Raw genomic sequence first — 21238 nt, 5'->3', positions numbered from 1 at the left:
CCTGTCTAATTTAGATAAGGAATTGTATACTCATTAACTTATTTTAAATAAGCAAAAATAAGATTCCCTTTTCACAAATAAGGAATCCAGTTATTACCTTCCACTCAAGATGTAATATACTCAAATATGTAATAAAAATCTTCCCTGATTAATCTATTTCAGATAACTATGAAAGGCAAATCAGTACCACTAAGTCCATATATGTATCTAGTGGATAATATAAAACACACTTATCAGCTAGCTGCTTTGCATATGCCAATATAAAAACAGAGTTCTACAAGAGTGACGAGGGCAAATGTCTTTTAAAACTACCTTTCAATTAACCCTCATTACCGAAACATGACTCAGCACACCCACCAGGTACTTGTTATATACATCTTACCAAATTTTGGGCATGAGCTATAAGCAGGCACTCAACAAGTACGTTAATGGTGATGTTGCCTTAAGCCTACTTCCCTTACCTATGCAAAACGAAAGTTACCATGAATGAAAACAGGTTTGGTGACATGGCCTATGGACAAAGTTACACGATTTCCAAACTCCACCACGTCAATCATTTATTCCATAGATATTAAGAGGTTCCAGTGGAAAAAGTCAGGCTTTGATCATAACATCCGAGTTACTGGGGAGAATTTGTTTTGGGGCTACCTGCTGAAACTACCTGGGAAACGGATTAGGAACTACACTCATAAGGCAGGAGCAAAGAAACCAGTTGGGAATTTGCAGTTTTTCAGCGTATATTATAAACGCCTTGTTTCTAGCTTCCGGTGAGTCAACCTCGGCAGTTCCCAGCACTCCAACGCTGGCTGACCGTCTCGTTATTTACTGCTCAGAACAATCAGCGCAGTTAGAAACTCCGTCCTGTCAAAGCTCTCACCGCGGGCTAGGCAGTGGCGGGTCCTAAGTCCACCCGACAGAAGCAGCCCTTCTTCCCGGGGCGGCCCGGCCCGGGTCCGCCCAGCGCCGCTGGACAAGGGAAGGCCCGGGGCAGCGGGTCAGAGGACCGGCCGCGGGCCGACCGGAGATGCAGAGGACAGGGCCGCGGCGACGGCCGCTCCCCGGACCTCGCGGGCTCGCGCACCGGGGAGGCGGTGTCCGCGCAGCCGGGGTCCCGGGCGAGCTCGGCCTCCGGCCCCGCGGGCTCCCGGGGTCGCCGCTCGCTCGGCCCCCGCTGACTCAGCACCGGGTCCCCGCGGGGAGGGGCGCTGGGCGCGGCAGGCCGCCCCGCCCGACCCCGCGCCCGTCCTCCTCCCGCCCCACTTACCAGGCGACTCTCGGCCGCGCCACCGCCAGCGGGCTCCCGGGGCCTTCTCGCGCCCCAGGCTACTTCCGGCTTCGCGAGCCTCGGCCGGCGAGCACGTGACCGACGGCCGCTGCGCGTGCGCACGTCAGCCAGCCCTGGCGGCGGTCGCCGCTGCGGCTGAGGAGACGCGCGGGCGCCTGTGGGGACGCAGGCCGAGGGCAGCGCGAGTGACCGGACCCACCCTGCCCAGGGTGGCGCTGGGGAAGAGCCCGCCGCGGCAGCGCTGCCGTCCCCGAGCGCCACCGAACGCTGCCCCGCGCACGCGCGGGCACCGCGCCGACTACACCCGGACGCCACACAATCCCAGGTGGGCAGTGCCAGCCTGGAGCCAAGGCTGTGTCGCACAGGACCCCCCGCGCGTTCACTTACTAGGGCCGGCCGGATGCTACCTTAGGAAACGGCCGTCTAAGCCTAACTGAAACCAGCGCTAGGCCCGAGCTCCGCACAGGGCAGCACCGAAGCCTCTGCCTGCGCAAAGCGGGCTTCTGCGGCAGGAAGGGGGGCTGCTGGCCAGCAAACTGCGGACGGAGGTTCGAGGCGGAGGCTTTGAATGAACAGACCCGGGGGTCGTGCTACCACCTCTGGCCAGTTACTGACTTTGAAAGCAAGATCCTTCTCTTTATCCACTTAAAAAAAAAAAAAATCCAATGCAAAATGCCGATCACAAAAGCCCACTCCAGTGAGGTCTTAGAAAGGAAGCTGTTTTATTACAATTTTAAACATTTAAGTGATGAAATCGTTGTAACAGCAAACGTGTTTACCGCTTACAACTAACACCAATTTCAGTTCTGATACTGAATGTCAGGACTGAATGCCCACCAAAAAGTTCCATCCAACAGTAAAACCCACAGTCCAAAAGTACTGGGAGGAAATGTCACAGCCAAAGGACTTCGTTATATGTGATGCACATTAAAATACCACTAGGTACTACTTTCTTAAAAGGTGTAGCTGACATTAGCATAAATTGAAACAAACAGGTATAAGACTTAGTCAGACAGCATAGTAAGTCATACAAAACCCTGTATGTCTTCCTTACGTCTTTTTCCTCACTTTTCTCACCCTAAAGTGAGATTCACTTGAGATAATTATTTTGGTGCTTCCTTTTAGAAAGATGGCTCTTAATAGTGAAACGGATTTTTAAAAAATTATTTTATTCATTTATTTGAAAGAGACAGAGAAAGAGGCAGATATAGAGAATGGGTGCGCCAGGACCTCCAGCCACTGCAAAGGAACTCCAGATGCGTGCGCCCCCTTGTGCACCTGGCTAACATGGGTCCCGGGGAATCGAGCCTTGAATCTGGGTCCTTAGGCTTCACAGGCAAGCGCTTAATCGCTAAGCCATCTCTCCAGCCCTGAAACGGATTTTTGATTGTGGTGTTTGGGATAAGGATGAGAATTACTATATATAACATGTAGCTTAATTCTTATTTACAGTCTGATTTCCATGTCCCAAATTCTCAGCTTCAAGTACACATGAATCTGCTATAGGATTTATATAGATAGGGAAAGGGATTGTACTTTTCTGTGTGGACTGAAGCACAGTATATATGCTGATGTCAAGGCTTATGTGCCAGTTGCCAGTTAGTTTAGTAAGCTGTCTTTCTGGGCACTAGTCATTGAATTTTTGATGAGCTGTGAGGTAACTACCATTATTTTCCCCATTTTTGAGAGGGAAACTAAGACAGGAAAGCTATTTAACTTGCTTGAAGCCTTAAAATCCGTTTCTGGTGGAAGTATTGTTTGAACATCCTTAATCTAGGTACAGAGGTCCAGAGCCCATGTTGTATGAGCTATTGACTGCTATGCTACTCATAAGTTTACTTTAAACAACTATTATTATGGCAATAAATGCATTTACCTGTTCCACAGTACACAAGAGTCCAGCAAACAAACACCCAGTTTTCACTCTGCAGCTCAGGTTGGCCTGGTATGCATGTCCTCCTGCCTTGGCTGGGATTAAGATGTGAGCTTTCACACCTGGCACACTTAGCCCATTTTAAAAATCATTTTATTGAATATTATATATAACTGATCTATTTTGATAATTAACTGTCATTTAGTTTAATGCCTTTGGAAAATGCTTTCAGGAATTAGATTCATGGGCACAATTTAAAATTTTAGGGAATTTACAGGCCACTGAAACTCATCTACTAAACTGCAAGCAACACATGTCCAAGGTACAAACCAAAACAAACCCTTACTGCAAATCTTTTTGTCCCCCTCCCTCTTTTGGTGGCGTCAGGGGATCAAATTTAGGCATGGAGCAAATGCTCTACATTTAGGTCTACCAACAGACCTCCCCTTAAAATCCTAAATGGGCTTTTAAAGTTTAAACTTAAAATGCCTGTAGTTATTCTGCTCTAATGTTCTCTTTCTCTTGCAGTGCTACTAGGGATGCTATTATTTTTTCTCTTGCTTTCTCCAGTTGTAATCCAGCTGGTATTTACAAACATCATAGACTCATAGGTACAGTGTGCTTCAAGTATATCTAACATCAGAAGAAAAACTGGGACTTATAATTCTATCAGCAGATTCACACAGCCTGTTTCCAGTGCTTTTAAAAGACTTACCAGAGCTAAATTGCCATGCTACCTTTGGGAGCACAGTAAATGAAGTACAGCATCCACACACCTATTTGCACAACTTTGAATGAGAAACTGGAGTGACTGGTGGGAAAATGAGGTTAAAAAGTATGCATAATAATTCCAGAAAAGACTTGGTTGATTTCACTACATAAAATTTATTATTTTTTTATAAAAATGTGTAACACTGACACCTACTTTTAAATCAATTAATTTATGTGCCCAGTTTCTTGTAGAATACATATTGGCATTGAACCAGTTTAAAGAAATGTAATGGCTATCTACAAAAAAAATTAGTTTTGATTGTATTACCCCCATACCTTATGTGTATGCACACATAAAATTATAAATTTTCAAACTTTACATTAAGCATTTTTTTAAAAAGTACAGTTTTCCACTGCTATAATTTTTATAAAGGTCTTAAAGTTTCAAATAAAGAAAATTAAGGTACTAGGATAGCTCTGCTCTGTCTTTAACAGCATTTGTATACAGAACAATTTGAGTTGGCATGCAAGCAACTTTTCTTGTTGTCACATACCTGAATTAGGGGCAATTCACACCCATTTTACAGAAAAATCCCCATACATACACTGCAGTAAGCTCAGAACAATGTTAAAAGGATGAGTGAGGATGGCACACGTAAACCTGTTTCTTTATAAATTAATTGGAATTCTTGATCAAGAAATAGGCACAAGGAAATCCAGTTCTTAGGGCTTTGCTCTCTGGAAGAATACCTGTCCAAAAAAAAAAAAAATTAAATATAAATGTCAAAAATGGTATCTTTCTATTGATTGGCCACTACTGTCAAAATTAACACTAGGAAATTAAATTTTGATAGAAGTTCTAAGCCTTATGAAATTTTATTATTCAACACCTAGACTTTCAAGAAGCTAGAGGCAGTTGTAGGCATTGCCCAGCATGACATTTAGTGGTGTACGTGCTACATGAGTGCTACATGGTGGCCAGTGAACTCACAGAGGACAAGGACTACATCTATCACTATTTTCTACTATGGAGATAGAACCAAAGGGCATGGTAATGTACGCCTGTAATTCTAGTGCTCAGGAGGTTGAGGCAAGAGGATGTTGAGTTCCAAGCTAGCCTGAGCTTTATTAAGAGTACCTTTCTCAAAAGAAAACAAAACCAAGAAGTACAGAGAAAAGAATGGCTACTGTATAAGCATAAGAAAGCCTTGTAAGAAGGCCATGCTAAGGTAAGCCTAGAAGAAAGGGCACAAGGCAAGAGAGGGAAGAGTTGCTAATACAGCAAGATTTTTGAACATCAAAAATAGCAGAGATGGGTTCTGCAAGAAAGCAGAAATGTAGTCTGATATCAGAGTGTGAAAGATATTTAAGTAACAAGTAAGAAATAGGAACTTGTAAACCAGGTATGGTGGCACACACCTTTAATCCTGACACTCAGGAGGTAGAGATAAAGAGGATTGACGTAAGTCTGAGGCCAACTTGGGGCTACAGAGTAAGTTCTAGGTCATCCTGGGCTAGAGAGAGACCCTACCTTAAAAAAACAAAAAGCAAACAAAACAGAAACATGAATTTGTTTTAACATACATTAGTTTAAGGAGGGTCTAAGGAAGGACATTGAATTTAAAATGACTGCTAGAATAAGGGAAAGGATACTGGAATTAGATAAGGCAGGCCTTCCTACCCAAAAAAGGAAGAAAAAGTCAGTAAGGTGTAAGATCAGCCACATTAGAAGGAAGAAGAGAACAGAAAGAATGTTTTCAAGTTGAATAATGTTAACACATTACTGTGGTCGGTCAACTAACATCATGTTAGCATTGCAGAGAAGTTGGGCCTGAGAGGATGGCATCATAAGTGCTGTACAGATGAACATAAGCCTTCCATAATGTATCTAGACTAGTATCCATCTAATCCAATTCTGAGTAGTTTGATCAAATTTAACAATTATTGAACAAAAGTGAATTCCATGGGCACTTTGCTTTTATTTTATTTTTTTGTTTTTCAAGGTAGGGTCTCACTCTAGCTCAGGCTGACCTGGAATTCACTCTGTAGTCTCAGGGTGGCCTCGAACTCACGACAATCCCCCTACCTCTGCCTCCCAAGTGCTGGGATTAAAGGCCTGCACTGACTTATAACAGCTTTTTATGTACCAGGTACTAGATAACTGCTGCAAATGCCAAGATTACTGATTTCTCTGTGCCCCAGTTGCTTATGGTCTTGAAACAGTTACAGTGTGACAGGATGTAGAATTCTTTCATCTTTGTAACTCAGGTTTGCTGAGACAATAGTTGTATGCCATTCTTTGGTTCTAACACCTCTTGACAGTTATTTTCTTACTTTAACATCTCAAAGATTGTAGAATATTAAGAATTATTTATCATTGGGATAAAAAATAAAAGCAGCTGGACATGGTGGTACATGCCTTTAATCCCAGCACTCGGCCGGCAGGGGGATCGCCGTGAGTTCGAGGCCACCCTGAGACTAGAGTGAATTCCAGGTCAGCCTGAGCTAGAGTGAGACCCTACCTTGAAAATCAAAAAACAAAACAACAACAAAAAAGCTGTCATGAAATGTGAAATGACTAGAGAGCAAGTTTTAGCTCATGAATTTGTCTGCAAACATAAATACCAAATGGAGCCTTTGGCCAATCTATTGGGTTCTTTCTCTCTCTCTCTCTTTTTTTTTTCAAATAAATATTTGTAAGCAGAGAAAGAGAGAGGAGAGACAAAAAGAATGGGCATGCAAGGCCCTCCAGATGCTGCAAATGAACTCCAGATGTATGTGCCACTTTGTGCAGTTGGCTTTATGTGGGGAAATGGGGAATCGAACTTGGGTTGTTAAGCTCTGCAGGCAAGCACCTTAACTGCTGAGCCATCTCTCCAGCCCTCTTACATCTCTTTTTAAGACAGTGTCTCACTATGTAGCAAAGACTTGCCTGGAATCCATGATTCTCCTGCCTTTATCTCCCATTTGCTGGGATTACTAGTAGGCACCACATGCTTGCCTTGACAGTTTTGTCTTCCTTTTCCTTTTTAATTCTATAGTATTTGAATGTAAAATGAGCTTTGAAGACCAAATCTGAGAACTGTTTTACTGTTGTCCAATCCAAATGCTTCAAATGGAATATAGGCAAATAAATCCTACTTCAGTTTTTATATTTTTAGACTTTTCCTTAACTTTATATAGACATCTTTTCTCAATACTTCTTGTTCTCCCACCCTCTAGTTCCCAATGACAGCATGAAACTGAAAGAGAAAGTGATAATTTTCAAACCAGTAAACTCAATATGTCAACATTCAGGGCATGTATAAACAATCTTTTGCATAAGCTTAGTTGAAAGGGGCTTTACCGGGACTTCTATGATTACATATTTAGAAGTAGCAAAAAGTGATCCCAAAGTCAGTCAGTTAAACTCTGTGCCCTCAAATTACCTGACTGTGTAAAGATAAGGGAAATCCCCAAATACCTACCTTTAGGTAATTTTTAAAAACTTTAGCATCAGGCTGCTGAAGTGCTTGACAGAACTCCTGGGGGCAATGAGGAAAGAGAAAGGAAAACTTACTTTCAAACCCATAGTATTCCTTTTGTTTTCATATTGTGATTAAACTACACAATTTACTATTCTCAACCACTTTTACACATGAAATGCAGCAGGGTTGATTATATATGCAGCAGATCTCAAGCTTTTCCATCTTGCATAGCTGAAACTGTGTGCCTATCAAGTAACTCCCCATTTCCCCTCCTTAGCCTATTAAGTCTGACTGCTTTATATAATCTCATGTAAGTGCAACTATGCAGCATTTCTTTTTGTGTCTGAGTTCTGTAACTTAGAATGACATCCCTAGGGCCCTCCATGTTAAGGCACTTTCTCCCCAATACTTTATTTATTCCAAGGGGGGAGGGAGAAAGAAAGTGAGTGAGCCTGTGCTCGCCAAGGCTTCTTAGTCACTGTAAATAAACTCCAGATGCACACGCCACTTTGCACATCTGGCTTTACATGGGGAATTGAACACAGATCATTAGGCTTTGCAGGCAAGCACAGTTAAGTCATCTTTCCAGCCCTGACTAGTTCCTTCTTTAAGGCTGAGTAATACTATTTGCAATGGCAAGAGGCCCTGGCACGTCCATTCTGTTTCTCAAAGAAAAAAATAAAAAATATGAGCCAGGTGTGGTGGTGCATTCCTTTAATCCCAGCACTCAGGAGGCAGAGGTAAAAGCATTACCATGAGGTCGAGGCCACCCTGAGACTACATAGTGAATTTCAGGTCAGCCTGGGCTAGAACGAGACCTTACCTCGGAAAAACAAAAAACCTATAAATACATATTTATTTATTCATTCATGACCTGGGCATGGTGATTCACACCTTTAATCCCAATGCATAGGGGGCTGAGGTAAGAGGATCACAGTGAGTTTGAGGCCAGCTTGGGGGTTATAGAGTTCCAGGTCAGCCTGAGTTAGAGGGAAACCCTATTTCGAAAAATAAACAAAGTGTAATCATAAAGAGGGGCAGGGGTAGAAGCAGACTCTCACCCAGCCCACCCTGGTCAGGAAATATCTCCTGGAGGAATGAATGTTATATGTGAAGTGCACAGACCCAGTACTTAGTGCTATCACCCAAGATGACAGGGAATTACTAAGAAACTGTGATTCAGTGTGGAGGCCTAAAACCCAAGGCTACAGAATTACTTTGAACACAAGGAAGATGACGTCCATCCCCAGAGATGGGAAATATTGCACTGCATTAAACAGTCTCTTTGTACATGTGTTTATAAATATCTACGGACGGTAGTATCTATTTCTGAGATGCAAAACAAATATTTCTGCTCCATCATCTCAACAAACTGCTTCTTATTCATTCTGAGGCCAAAAAATCTGATTCGTAAGCAACCCCATCACCAATATCTCAACTGACAGTGTACAGCAACAAAAAAAATCTAACATATGGGCTGGAGAGATGGCTTAGTGGTTAAGCGCTTGCCTGTGAAGCCTAAGGACCCCGGTTCGAGGCTCGGTTCCCCAGGTCCCACGTTAGCCAGATGCACAAGGGGGCGCACGCGTCTGGAGTTCGTTTGCAGAGGTTGGAAGCCCTGGCGTGCCCATTCTCTCTCTCTCCCTCTATCTGTCTTTCTCCCTGTGTCTGTCGCTCTCAAATAAATAAATAAAAAATTAAAAAAAAAAATCTAACATAAAGAGCACATGAAATCACAATGCTCCCAAACAGCCAACACAGTCTTGAAAAAGAACGAATGCAGTCATTCTGACTTCAAATATATTTCAAGGCTATAGTCATACAAGTAGGATACAGAAATACAGAACAGAATAGAGCCCAGAAATCAATTCATGCCTATGTGGTCAATTGGTTTTGATAATCAATCCAAGAATACAAAATGAGGAAAGAAGTCTCTTCAATAAGTGGTACTTGGAAAACTGAATATTCATATACAGAAGAATGAAAATTGATCCTTATACCACACACACAATCACCTTAACACCTAGTAAAGACTTAAGATCTCAAAGTGTACAAACAGAAAACAGTGAGAAGGCTCTAGGACACTCATGTTGGCAGTGTTTTAATTAGTATCAAAAAAACCACAAGCACACATGTAAAAGCTAGTCTACATCAAGCTAGAAGCTTCTGGGAATCAGGAGATATGGCTCGCCGGTTAAGGTGCTTGCCTACAAAGCCAAAGAATCTAGGTTCAATTCCCCAGTACCCACATAAAGCCAGATGCATAAGATCACACATGCATCTGAAGTTCACTTCCAGTGGCTAGAGGCCCTCGTGTGCCCATTCTCTACCTGCCCTCCTCTCAAATAAATATCTTTAAAAAAGACCAATAAAGTGGGAAAATAACCTATAGAATGGAAATGGAATGAAAGAACTATAAACCACTTATCTGAGGAAGAATTAATACATGTCAGGAACACAATCTATTCAAAAGTAAAAAGGTAATAACCTACCCAGACAAAGTGCCGAAGATTTGTCAAAGGTACAAGAAAAGATGCTTAATCTCTTTAATCATCATGGAATAGAAATCCAAAGCACAGCGAGTTACTGCATATCTGGTAGGATGGGCACCACCAAACACCCTCCAGGAAGTCAAGCATAGTGGCATGCCTGTACTCAGCCACTCCAGAATCAGAAGCGAGAGTGCTTGAGCCCAGGAGTTCAATGCTAATCTGAGCAACATGGCAAATCCTTTTCTCAAAATGTGAACTAAAACCAACCACAACAAAATAATTGGGCACAGTGACACATACTTGTAAACTCAGGTACTTGGGATACTGAAATAGAAGGATTGCAAATTTGAAACAAACTTGCATAACATCTCCTTACATACTCCCCCAAAAAGATGATGAGGATGTAGAAAAATTGTAGCCTATCCACACAGCCTGTAGGAATACAAAATGAAGTCTTTGTGGGGGTACATGCCTTTAATCACAGTACTTGGGAGGCTGAGGTACAAGGATTGTGAATTAGTGGCTAGCTTGGAGTGGGCTAGAGTAAAACCCTGCCTTGAAAAAGAAAATAAATAAATAATAAAATGGTACAGCTGCTGAAGAAACTGTAGTGTAGAAAAAAAGTATGGAAGTTCTTTTTCTTTGAGAGGTGATGTTAAAGACTGAAATTAAGCCTTTCAATCATGCTAAGCACATACAATGACCTCATTGAGCTATATCCCCAGTTCATTATAAAGATTGCCAACATTTTTCTTCCCCCCCCCCCCATTCTAGCCCAGGCTGACCTGGAATTCACTCTGTAGTTCCAGGCTTGCCTCAAACTCCAAGTGAGCCTCCTACCTCTACCTACAGAGTGCTGGAATTAAAGGTGTGTGTGTACCACCACACTCGTAAAAACTTATTAAATTTTTTTCAATTTATTTACTTTATTTGAGAGAGAGAGAGAAAATGGGTAAGCCAGGGCTGTCAGCCACTGGAAACAAACTCCAGACACATGTGCTACTTTGTGCATCTGGCTTATGTGGGTCCTGGGGATCGAACCTGGGTCCTTTGACTTTGCAGACAAATGCCTTAACCACTAAACCATCTCTCCAGCCCCATAAAAACAGTTTTTAATATATATTATTTATTTATTTGAGAGAGAGAAAGAGGAAGAGAGACAGAGAGAAAATGGATACACCAGGGCCTCCAGCCACTGCAAATGAACTCCAGATGCATGTGCCATCTTGTGCATCTGGCTTACCTGGGACCTGGAGAGTCAAACTAGGATCCTTTGGCTTTGCTGGCAAGTGCCTTAACCACTAAGCAATCTCTCCACCCCATAAAAACTTTTTAATAGGACTAACACACAACCCAGCAATCTCGTTTTTGAGTATTTACCCAAAATAAATTGTGCATGTGTACACAAATGTGTATTCCCATTCAGGGGCCAGAGGGTGACACTGGGTATCATCTGTAACTCTTCTGCCTTATTTCCTTGAGACAAGGTCTCTTCTGGAAGCTGCAACTCGCCATTTTCTAGCTAGACTGGCTGACAGCGTGACCTAGCAATCCAGTGTTTCACTCAGTGCCTGACGTTGTACATGGGTGCTAGGGATCTAAACTCAGGTCATCATGCTTGTGCAGCAAGCACTCTTGATCCACTGAACCACCTTCCCCAGCCCCTGAAACCAGAAACTCTAATAAGAGATGTCAGCACTACCACGTTCACTGCAGTACTACAGACAAGATTTGGAAACCTAAATGCTTTCCCATGGAATAAGGACAGAAAAATATGGTAAACTCATGACAGACTGTTATTGAACCTTAACAAGGAAACCTGCTATGTACACAGACATGGATGGACTCTGAGGGTATTATGCTAAGTGAAATAGCCAGTCACAAAAAGACAAGTATTACATGATTCTACATAGAGGCAGTGAAAACAGGATTATAGAATATCAGAGAACAGGGTGGTCAAACAGGGGTTATGGAAGGGGGAAACAGCCTTGTTAGCAGGAATAAAATCTCAATAAGGCAAGATGAATTCATTCTAAAGCCCTATCTAATGTTGTACAGGGACAATATTGTTCCTTAATAATACTGTGCTGTACACTTAAAAATGGTAAGGTATATCTCATGTCAAATCTTACTATAATAAAATGTAATTTATTTTTTATATATCTATCTGAGAAAGAGAAGAGAGAAAATGGGCACAAGGACCCCTGCTCCTGCAAATGAACTCCCAATGTATACCATTTTGTGCATCTGACTGTTCTTAGGTACTGGAACATCAAACCCAAGCCATAAGGTTTTGCAAGCAAGTGCCTTCAACTGCTGAGTCATCTCTCTAGCCCAATAAATAAAACACTGAAGAAAAAATTTTAGTATATATTCAAGTTACTTTCTAGCCATTCCCTCAAAACATAGATGTACAATTGAACATTGATAAACCTGGTGCAAACCTTTAGAACAGTCTATTTCTCTCTCCTCTCTTCTCTTCCTTCCTCCCTCTCCCCACCCTTGATAGGGATTATATGCTATGATTTCTTTTGTTGTTATAGGGTCTTGCTCTAGCCTAGGTTAACCTGGAATTAATCTCAGGCTGGCCTTGAACTCACAGCAATCCTCCTACCTCAGCCTCCCGAGTGCTGTGATTTAAGGAGTACAGCACCACACCTAGATGATTTTTTTTTTTTTTTTTTTTGAGGTAGGGTCTCATTCATTCTAGCTCAGGCTCACCTGAAATTCACCATGTAGTCTCAAGGTAGCCTTGAACTCATGGCGATCCTCCTACCTCTGCCTCCTGAGTGCTGGGATTAAAGGTGTGTACCACCACACCCAGTGAATATTTTGTTTTTAAAAGCATAAAATACCATTGGATTACAAATGAAATTATAATGCATTATAATTTTAAAAATATTTAAACTTTACTAAGTAACAAGGTGTGACATTACCTAGTAATTCACATCAAAATAGTTGTAAGCACAAATTATTTTGAGATATCTACCACAAATGTGACATGAAAATATCTATGATTCCTACTGAACATAGTTACAGGCTATGTTACTATTACTAGGATGTGTCACTTCCAAAACAGCAGGAAATTAAGTATGTGTTAGACGTTTTCCATTCAATTTCATGGATTCCCTTAAGTCTGGATTCCAGACTACTTAGCTATTCTTGCTATGTGACAAAACATCAAGGTAAATGTCTTGAATTAACATTTACACCGAAGATATACTCATACCAAGTTAAGCTGAGAGCAAAGTCTGTTAGGACAGCTCTTACCTGAATTATTTCTGGAGCCACTTGTAAAGACGGCAGGTATTCTTGTTGGAGATACTGAACACATTCTGGACCCTGAAGATTAAAAGATAATAGTAACTAAGTTATTTTCTTTCTGGACATTAACAATCATTTTAATAATTAAGGGATTGGGGAAATGGCATAGTGGAAAACAAACCCAAAATACTTGCTATGTAAACATAAGGACTAGAGTTTGGATACCCAGTACACACATAAATGTCAGGTGAGTGTGGAACCTGCCTGTATTCCTGTGGCTTGGGAGGCAGAGGCAGGGGATCCCCAAGACCAACTGGCCAACTAGACTAGCCAAATCTAGTACTTTTGATTCATTAAATAAGGTGGAATAATTAAAAAGATCCTTGACTTCAGCCTCTGGTCTCCACACACAACGAACCACACAAATTCAAAAAAAATGAACTAGGGGCTGGAGAGATGGTGCAGCAGTTAAGGCGCTTGCCTGTAAAGCCTAAGGACCTGGGTTTGATTCGACAGTAACCACATACAGCCAGATGCACAAGGTGATACATGTGTCTGGAGTTTGTATGTAGTAGCTAGGGGCCCTGGCATGCCTATTCTCTGCCTAGGTCTCTCATAAATAAATAAAATAAACCTTTGAAAAATGAAATAAAATTTTTTAAAAATGCTACTTGAAAAAACAACAACAAAAAAATTGGATGGGTGTGGTAACGCACATCTTTAATCCCAGCACTTGGGTAGCAGAGGTAGGAGGATCACTGCATTTGAGGCCAGCCTGAGTCTACACAGTAAATTCCAGGTCAGCACGGAGCAAGATCCTACCTCAAAAAAAGTTTTTTTTTTTTTTTTTTTAAATTATTTATTCGTAAGGGGGAAAAGAGAATAATGGGAGTACCAGGGCCTCTTGTCACTGCCAATGAACTCCAGATAGATTCACCACTTTGTACATCTGGCTGTACCTGCGTACTGGGGAATCCAATGCGGGCTGTCAGGCTTTACGCATGGCTGCCTTTAATTACTGAACCATCACTCTAGCAACCCAAAAATATTTTTAAAAATCCAAATAAAGGCTGGAGAGATGGCTCAGCAGTTACTGTGTTTGTCTTCAATGCTTAAGGACCTGAGTTTGACTCCCCAGGACCCACATAGAGGCAGATGAACAAAGTGGCATATACATCTGGAATCTGTCTGCAGTGGCTAGAGGCCCTGGCACACCAATTCTCTCCATCTGTCTCTCTTCTATATCTCGCTGCTTGCAAATAAATGAAACAAGTTTTATAAAAAGCCAAATAACATACACAAATATACACAAAGAAGATAAGAGAAATCTGGTCATAAAGACTTGAGTACTGGGATTTTAAATAATGTTTGGTTTTTTTTCGGACTCTGTCAAACCAAAACAAACACACATTTTAATCTTGTTATGACCCAAAATAAGGAGGACAACACAGATACTACTACTTTCATTCAGTCCCTCCCATGTATTCAAAGAAGCCAGGCCTGAAGTGAATTATCTTTTATAAAAGATAATTTTCAAAAACATGAGCCAGGCACATGACAGATAGCTATGGAGTCAGCATGGAGAAAAAGGCCAGCTTTACCCGTCTGAGATGAATTGTTTTCAATGTCACGGCGCATTCAGAAAGTGCCTGTCCAAAAAAAAAAAAAAAGTTATGGTCAATCTTTCCAACTTTTAATTTCCCAGGAAAACATGTATTGCTAAGTATAGGCTTCCAGACACAGAAGGAATGATAATAGGTAAGTGGAATAAGTGTATAGTAAATAAAAATGAAAACTGCTGCCTTAATGTAGTAATTTTAGTGATGAAGTATGGCTTTTACTCTACTGCAGCAAAGTAAGAAACTGGCAACTCTTTCACATAATGTATTCTGAAGAAGAGATTGTGGGAAACCATCATGGAGAGAAGAGTTTCTATTTCACACTCTAAAAGGTAGAGAAAACCATTAAAAGGTCGTAGGAGAGCCTGGGATTATAGGTGTGGTGCACACTTGTAATCCCAGTACTCAGGAGGCGGAGGCAGGGAGATTACACATAGATTGAGGCCTGCTCTGTTTACAGAGCAAGTTTCACATCTTCTAGGGTAACATTGTGAGATCTTAGGACCCGAGACCATAGTTCAGGGACAGAGCACCTGCCTGCTATGTGCAAAGTCCCCAATTTTATTCCTAGCATAGGAACAATAAATATATAATCCTAACTTGAAATCATTACATTAAAAAGTATCAATGAGACACATTTAAGAAGCATGAAGGAAGAATTTCTTTTTTAAAAAAGTATTTAATTAAATTTATTTATTTATGTATTTGAGAGAGGGAGAGAAATAGGCAGATAGAAGGAGAGAGAACGGACATGCAGGGCCTTCAGCTGCTGCAAACAAGCTCTAGATGCATGCGCTGAAGGAAGAATTTCTAACTATGTAAGGTCTACCGAAAGTAAACAACCGAAAGTAAAGTAGCCCACGCCTCTAACCCCAGCACTTATAGGCCAATGTAGGAGGACCGCTGTGAGTCTGAGGACAGCCTGAGACTACATAGTGAATTCCAAGTCAGCTTGGGCTAGAGTGAGCCCCTACCTTGAAGATAAAAAAAAAAGTAAACATAAGATTCTTAGATGCTTACCAATACTGTTTGTGCATCTGCCAGGTCAAAGGTTTGTTTTAAAGGCGCTAGGAAACATGCAGGGACAATGTGCTTATAAACAAAATCAGCAAATCCCACTGGTCCATCTTTACCTCCTGTCAAGAGAATTCAAATTTTTACCTTGTATAAAAAGAAAGCAGTTCATACCCATCTGACAGAGTACTAATATCCAGAACATATAAAGAACTCAAAAAACAGGACAATAGCAAATCAAACAACCCAATTAAAAAATGGGCTTTGGAACTAAATAGAGTTCTTGCTGGAAGAAATACAGGTGGCATATAAATATCTAAAAATGTATTCTACATGCTTAGCCATTAGGGAAATACAAATTAAAACTAATTTGAGGTTCCGTCTCTCTCCTGTCAGAATGGCTACCATCAAGAAAACAAATGACAATAAATGTTGGTGAGGATGCAAAAAAAGGGAACCCTTCTACACTGATGGTGGGAATGTAATCTGGTACAGCCATTGTGGAAATCAGTGTGGAGGTTCTTGAGACAGCTAAAAATAGATTTGCCATATGATCCAGCTATAGCACTCCTAGGCATAATGATTCATCACTACCTTAGAGATACTTGCACAACTATGCTTATTGCTTCTCTAGTCACCATAGCTAGAAAATGGAACCAGCCTAGATGTCCCTCCACAGATGAATGGATAATAAAGATGTGGCACATTTACACAATGGAGTTCTATTCAGCAGTAAAGAAAAATGAAATTATGCAATTTGCAGGGAAATGGATGGATCTGGGAAGGATTATACTAAATGAGTTAACCCAGGCCCAGAAAGCCAAACATCGCATGTTCTCTCTCATATGTGGATCCTAGCTACAAATGTATAGACTTGTGTGTAAGCTGGAACCAAAAATCGGTAGCAGAGGCCAGTAAGCTAGAAAAAGGCTATAAGGGAGGGAGAATAGGAAAGAACTTGAGGGCATGGTATTGTATATATGTCAGTAGAAGAACAGATTACAGGGAAAGGAAAGGCCTAAGTGACATCAGGGGAAGAGATTGTGTAAAAGAAGGGAGGAGGGAGGTCTATCAAAATTCAAGATATTCTGAATAAGACATATGAAAACCTACTTTTTTGAATAATGGAACATCCAGAAGCCATAGATTGTTACTAGAAAATTTTCAGTGCTTGGGATGGGATGCCTTCCAGTGAGTTGTTGGCCACGTAGGTCCCTCTTGCCTCCAAAACATTACAGGCTATTACAAAGGCCCTTGGTTTCCCTTGAGAAAGAGATGGGAAGACCCTATTGCTGAAGACTTCACATGCCTGAGTGGCAAAATCACTAAGAAATGAAGCTAGTGACAAGCAGAAAACCTTCTCCCTATAGACCAGCCCACTGAAAGCTGGAAAAAACTGTACTGTATGCAGCTTTATGGGAGACAGAAGTCATCATTGGTAAAAACAGTAGACACTGGAAGCCTCACGTTTGGCCAGACAGGCCAAATATCTGAACAAGTGCAACAGTGGCATGTCTGCTCTCTATTGGACTGAAAGCCTGCTCTATGGGAGGGAATACATGCCTGGTACTGAAAACTTAATAATTGAAAGCCTATGGCAGGGGAAGTAATGAGCCTTAGGGATATATAGTCTGCTCTTGTTTGGATAAATGCATATATTATTCTCACCAAATTGCCCTGAAAGCACTACACTTAATGTTCATATTCATATATTAATGCTACTCTCCCATCTTGTTAGAGAAACTTCTCTTTCAGATGGCCATGACCACTGGGATGACCCAAAAGGCAAGAAAGTGGTGAGAAAAAGGGACGGAGGCGTGTCCAGCACTGAAACAGCTCACACCCTCCAAGGTTCAGGGTCCACTGTGGAAGAGGTGGCAGAAAGAATGAAAGAGCCAAAGGATGGTGACCACTCCTTACATGCAACTGTCCGGAGAGAAACTGGCCTCAATATCCATGACCTGCCAGTGCCTAGCAATACCTACACAGACCCTCACAATAGGAGAAAAAGATGATGACATCAAATTAAAAAAAGAGAGACTAATGGAGAAAGAGAGGAGATATGATGGAGAGCAGAATTATGAAAGGGAAAGTGGGGGAGGGGAAGGAAATATCATGGTTTGTTGTCTGTAAGTATAGAAGTTGTCAATATATACCTAAAAGAAAGAAAGAAACGCAGTTGAATCAACATCAGAGAAAAATACTCCCAGCTGCTGCCTAAGTTTAAGTCAAGAGTTCCATTTCACTTCTAAGACTCTTATAAGACATTTGGGGAATGAAGGTTTACAAACATTATCAGGCTGGGGATGCTGCTCAGTGATAGAGTACTTCATTAGCAAATGTAAGGTCTTGGGTTTGATTTCCAGCTCTAGGAGGGCTGGGGAATAGAGTGAAAACCTTGGAATGTGATGTGTCTTACCCCAGAGCTCCACAAGCTTTGAGAGGATGATGAAGCATGTTTTCTGGGCAATAGGATCTGGGTACTCAACTGCTCCTTGGATGACGGTAACCAGCACTCGTTCTACGTTCTCTGCACCTGACAGAGGAAGTAGAGTTCAATTTTGAAAAGCAAAAGGCAACCTGAACCTTTTGTTTCACATATATTAACAAGTCAAAAATATTTATGCTTAGCCGGGCTTGGTGGTACATGCCTTTAATCTCAGCACTCGGGAGGCAGAGGTAGGAGGATCGCCGTGAGTTCAAGGCTACCCTGAGACTCCATAGTGAATTCCAGGTCAGCCTGGGCTAGAGTGAGACCCTACCTCGAAAAACCAAAAATAAAATAAAATAAAATATTTATGCTTGGTAAGATCCCTTGATTTTCATTAACTAGGCACCTATATTTTAAGCATTTGAAAAACCAGTATTCCTTGATAGTCTGCCAATGTTCATCTTCTAGGATAAAATTCTTGATGTTGATCTATACAGTCCTCTCTATTTTTTGGTCAGGAGATTAAAAATTGGGCCTTATGCAACTAGGCATGTGTTCTATCACTGAACTGTCCAGCCATCTTTTTTTCTTTCTTTTTATGACAGGGTCAACAGTTGCTCAGGTTGGCTTTGAACTTTTGGATCTCCTGCTTTAGCCTCCCAAGTACAAACCCAGCCAGACTATATGGGCAGGTCAGTTCTGTCAGTCGCTACTTTTTTTTTAAGAATAATTTTTTTAAAAAATTTATTTACTTAGAAGCGGAAAAAGAGAGAGAAGAGAAGAGAAGAGAAGAGAAGAGAAGAGAAGAGAAGAGAAGAGAAGAGAAGAGAAGAGAAGAGAAGAGAAGAGAGACCGAGAGAATGGGCACACCAGGGCCACATGCCACTGCAAATGAACACTATATGCATGTGCCACTTTGTGCATCTGGCTTTACCTGGGTACTGGGGATTTAAACCTGGGTGTCTAGGCCTTGGAGGCAAGAGCCTTAATCACTGAGCCATCTTTCAGCCCCACAGTCACTATTATTAATGAAGCAATTAAAGACTTCAGCAAAGAGAAATACAAATTAATTCAATACAAATTAATTTTAAGGACCAACATATCACTACCTTACAAGTTTCGTATTTACTCTATTCACTCTTGCTCACATGGATGTACAATTGTGAAAAGGACTGAAGCAGACAAAGTAGGCATGGCACAAATGCTACCTTGATTTGCGATAACTTCGCTCATTCCACTGCCAGTGACAGTCTGCAGAAAGGCAAAATAGCTCCTCCGCAACATCTGCTTCTCTAACGCTGCAGACTGGTCATTGTCTTCTGCCGGCCGGAGCAGAACTTCAAAAATTGCATGAAGCAGGGGCATGAACATCTGTTGTAGAAATGGGGATACCTGAATCTGAAAATAAGAAAAAAACTATTACTATCTCAGAAGTAAGAAACCCTTCAAGTGAAATGTAGAGAAGATGTTACATAAAGTTTTTCTTCAGTTTCTATGTAGGATATATTTATAAAATGCACTTATATATTTATGTAAGTTAGTGAATGCCAGTTTTAAAACAAAATCTATACAACATATACATTACTGAGGGACTCAAGATTAAATTCATGCCACTGCCTACATCTTAAGATTTGGGTTAAAATAACGGTCCCAAGCAAAAGTTATTATGAAATGTTTTCAAATTTAAATTCCTGAGAAATGTATTCTGCAAAGTTACAACCAACTTATATGACTTACCTTATTCTAATTCCCAAACCTATCAGACTCAATTTTCCTTATCTGTAAGACAGAAATCTTACTGCCTGTGGTTACTATGAGGATTAAGTGATAAGGTCCAAAAACACTTAGAACAGTTTTGAATTTAGAAAGTTATCACTTAAGTGCCGGTCATTTTATTAGTCAGTTTATACCTGATTTAAATTTCTTTGCCAATAAAACTGACTTCAGTATATACAGTTGCTTCAAGATGCTTGTGTGGGTACCTAATTTATGGTGCTTATAATATTTAGTACTCAATACTAAATTTCCTTTCACTTACTTGCTCTTCTTAGTTGCTTTCTTCTGGTACATCAAGTAATAAGGCATTTTTATTAAAATATCTAGAGAGGGGCTGGAGAGATAGCTTAGCAGTTAAGCGCTTGCCTGTGAAGCCTAAGGACCCCGGTTCAAGGCTCAATTCCCCAGGACCCACGTTAGGCAGATGCACAAGGTGGTGCATGCATCTGGAGTTCATTTGCAGTGGCTGGAAGCCCTGGTGTGCTCATTCTCTCCCTCTTTCTCTCTGTTGCTTTCAAACAGACAACAACAACAAAAAAAAATTTTTTTAATTATCTAGAGAGCCTGACTTCTGTGTCAGTATGCTAGACACTGGGGATGCTAAAAATTCCTATGATCCATGTAGCTCAGTTAGTAGTAGCATCCATGAAGTCCTGAACTCCATCTTCAGCACTGCATAAACAGCATGGTAGAACATGCTTGTAATTCCAACTCAGAATGTAGAGGCAGGGTGACAAAAAGTTTAAGGTCATCCTTTGGTACAAAGTTGAGTTCAAGGCTAGCATGGGCTACATGAAACTATTTGTAAACAAACAGCAAATAAAAAGACAAAACCTATGGGGTATTTTAAATAACTACATCTAATTTTTAAGCTAGAAGATGGTGAAATCAGGAGTCATATATCTCTGTAGGTTCGTACTACCTTAAATTTGGCTGTAATCTGGTTGATTAGTGGAATGAATTCCTGGAGGTCTTTTGCTTCACAGTCTTTGAGCATGTGTTCTGAGGCAGATGGGATGAATGGAAGAACTTCTTCCTCAAGGCAAATAATCATTCGATGAAGGAATGTGCGAACTCCACTTCTAAGAATATCCTTTTGTAAGGGACAACTGAGGGCTGGCAGGAACGTCTGCAAACAGTCCAGATAAACTTCGGAGCAGCCACACTGTTTCACAGTCTGCTTGTTGCTGAAAGCTTTGCTGGTTCGACTATCAATCAAAAACCAGGCAAGTAGATTTAAATTTGTTCCTTAAAGTTTATGGTATATTCAAATACAATGAACGTCATGCCAAGTAACCGGCAAAAC

The 21238-nt window shown here is 41.1% G+C and overlaps 2 protein-coding genes across 5 annotated transcripts in view; both read right to left on the bottom strand.

The window, feature by feature from the left end:
* The window catches only part of Tbk1 (TANK binding kinase 1), a 55469-nt gene extending 54117 nt beyond the window's left edge, over window positions 1–1352 (bottom strand). For 2 of the 3 annotated variants that reach the window (XM_045153489.1, XM_045153491.1), the window contains exon 1: window positions 1265–1352. The gene's annotated coding sequence lies outside the window, so the exon portion shown is untranslated. Of the gene's footprint in view, window positions 1–877; window positions 935–1264 lie in introns of those variants that run through there. The other variant, XM_045153490.1, reaches the window with a different exon arrangement.
* A 638-nt stretch (window positions 1353–1990) lies between these two features.
* Xpot (exportin for tRNA) overlaps window positions 1991–21238 on the bottom strand; it is a 45082-nt gene continuing 25834 nt past the window's right edge. For both annotated transcript variants that reach the window (XM_004650056.2, XM_045152400.1), the window contains 8 exons: window positions 20855–21140; window positions 19365–19554; window positions 18145–18261; window positions 15732–15847; window positions 14694–14741; window positions 13099–13170; window positions 7337–7393; window positions 1991–4619 (listed from right to left, as the gene is read on the bottom strand). In XM_004650056.2, coding sequence (XP_004650113.1) covers window positions 4593–4619; window positions 7337–7393; window positions 13099–13170; window positions 14694–14741; window positions 15732–15847; window positions 18145–18261; window positions 19365–19554; window positions 20855–21140 — 913 coding nt within the window. In that variant the 3' untranslated portion in view covers window positions 1991–4592. The remainder of the gene's footprint in view (window positions 4620–7336; window positions 7394–13098; window positions 13171–14693; window positions 14742–15731; window positions 15848–18144; window positions 18262–19364; window positions 19555–20854; window positions 21141–21238) is intronic.

The sequence above is a fragment of the Jaculus jaculus genome, chromosome 6 (genome assembly GCF_020740685.1).
Source record: "Jaculus jaculus isolate mJacJac1 chromosome 6, mJacJac1.mat.Y.cur, whole genome shotgun sequence".
NCBI lineage: Eukaryota > Metazoa > Chordata > Mammalia > Rodentia > Dipodidae > Jaculus > Jaculus jaculus.
The sequence above is the reverse complement of the archived record's forward strand: the minus strand, read 5'-3'. Positions and strand labels throughout refer to the sequence as shown.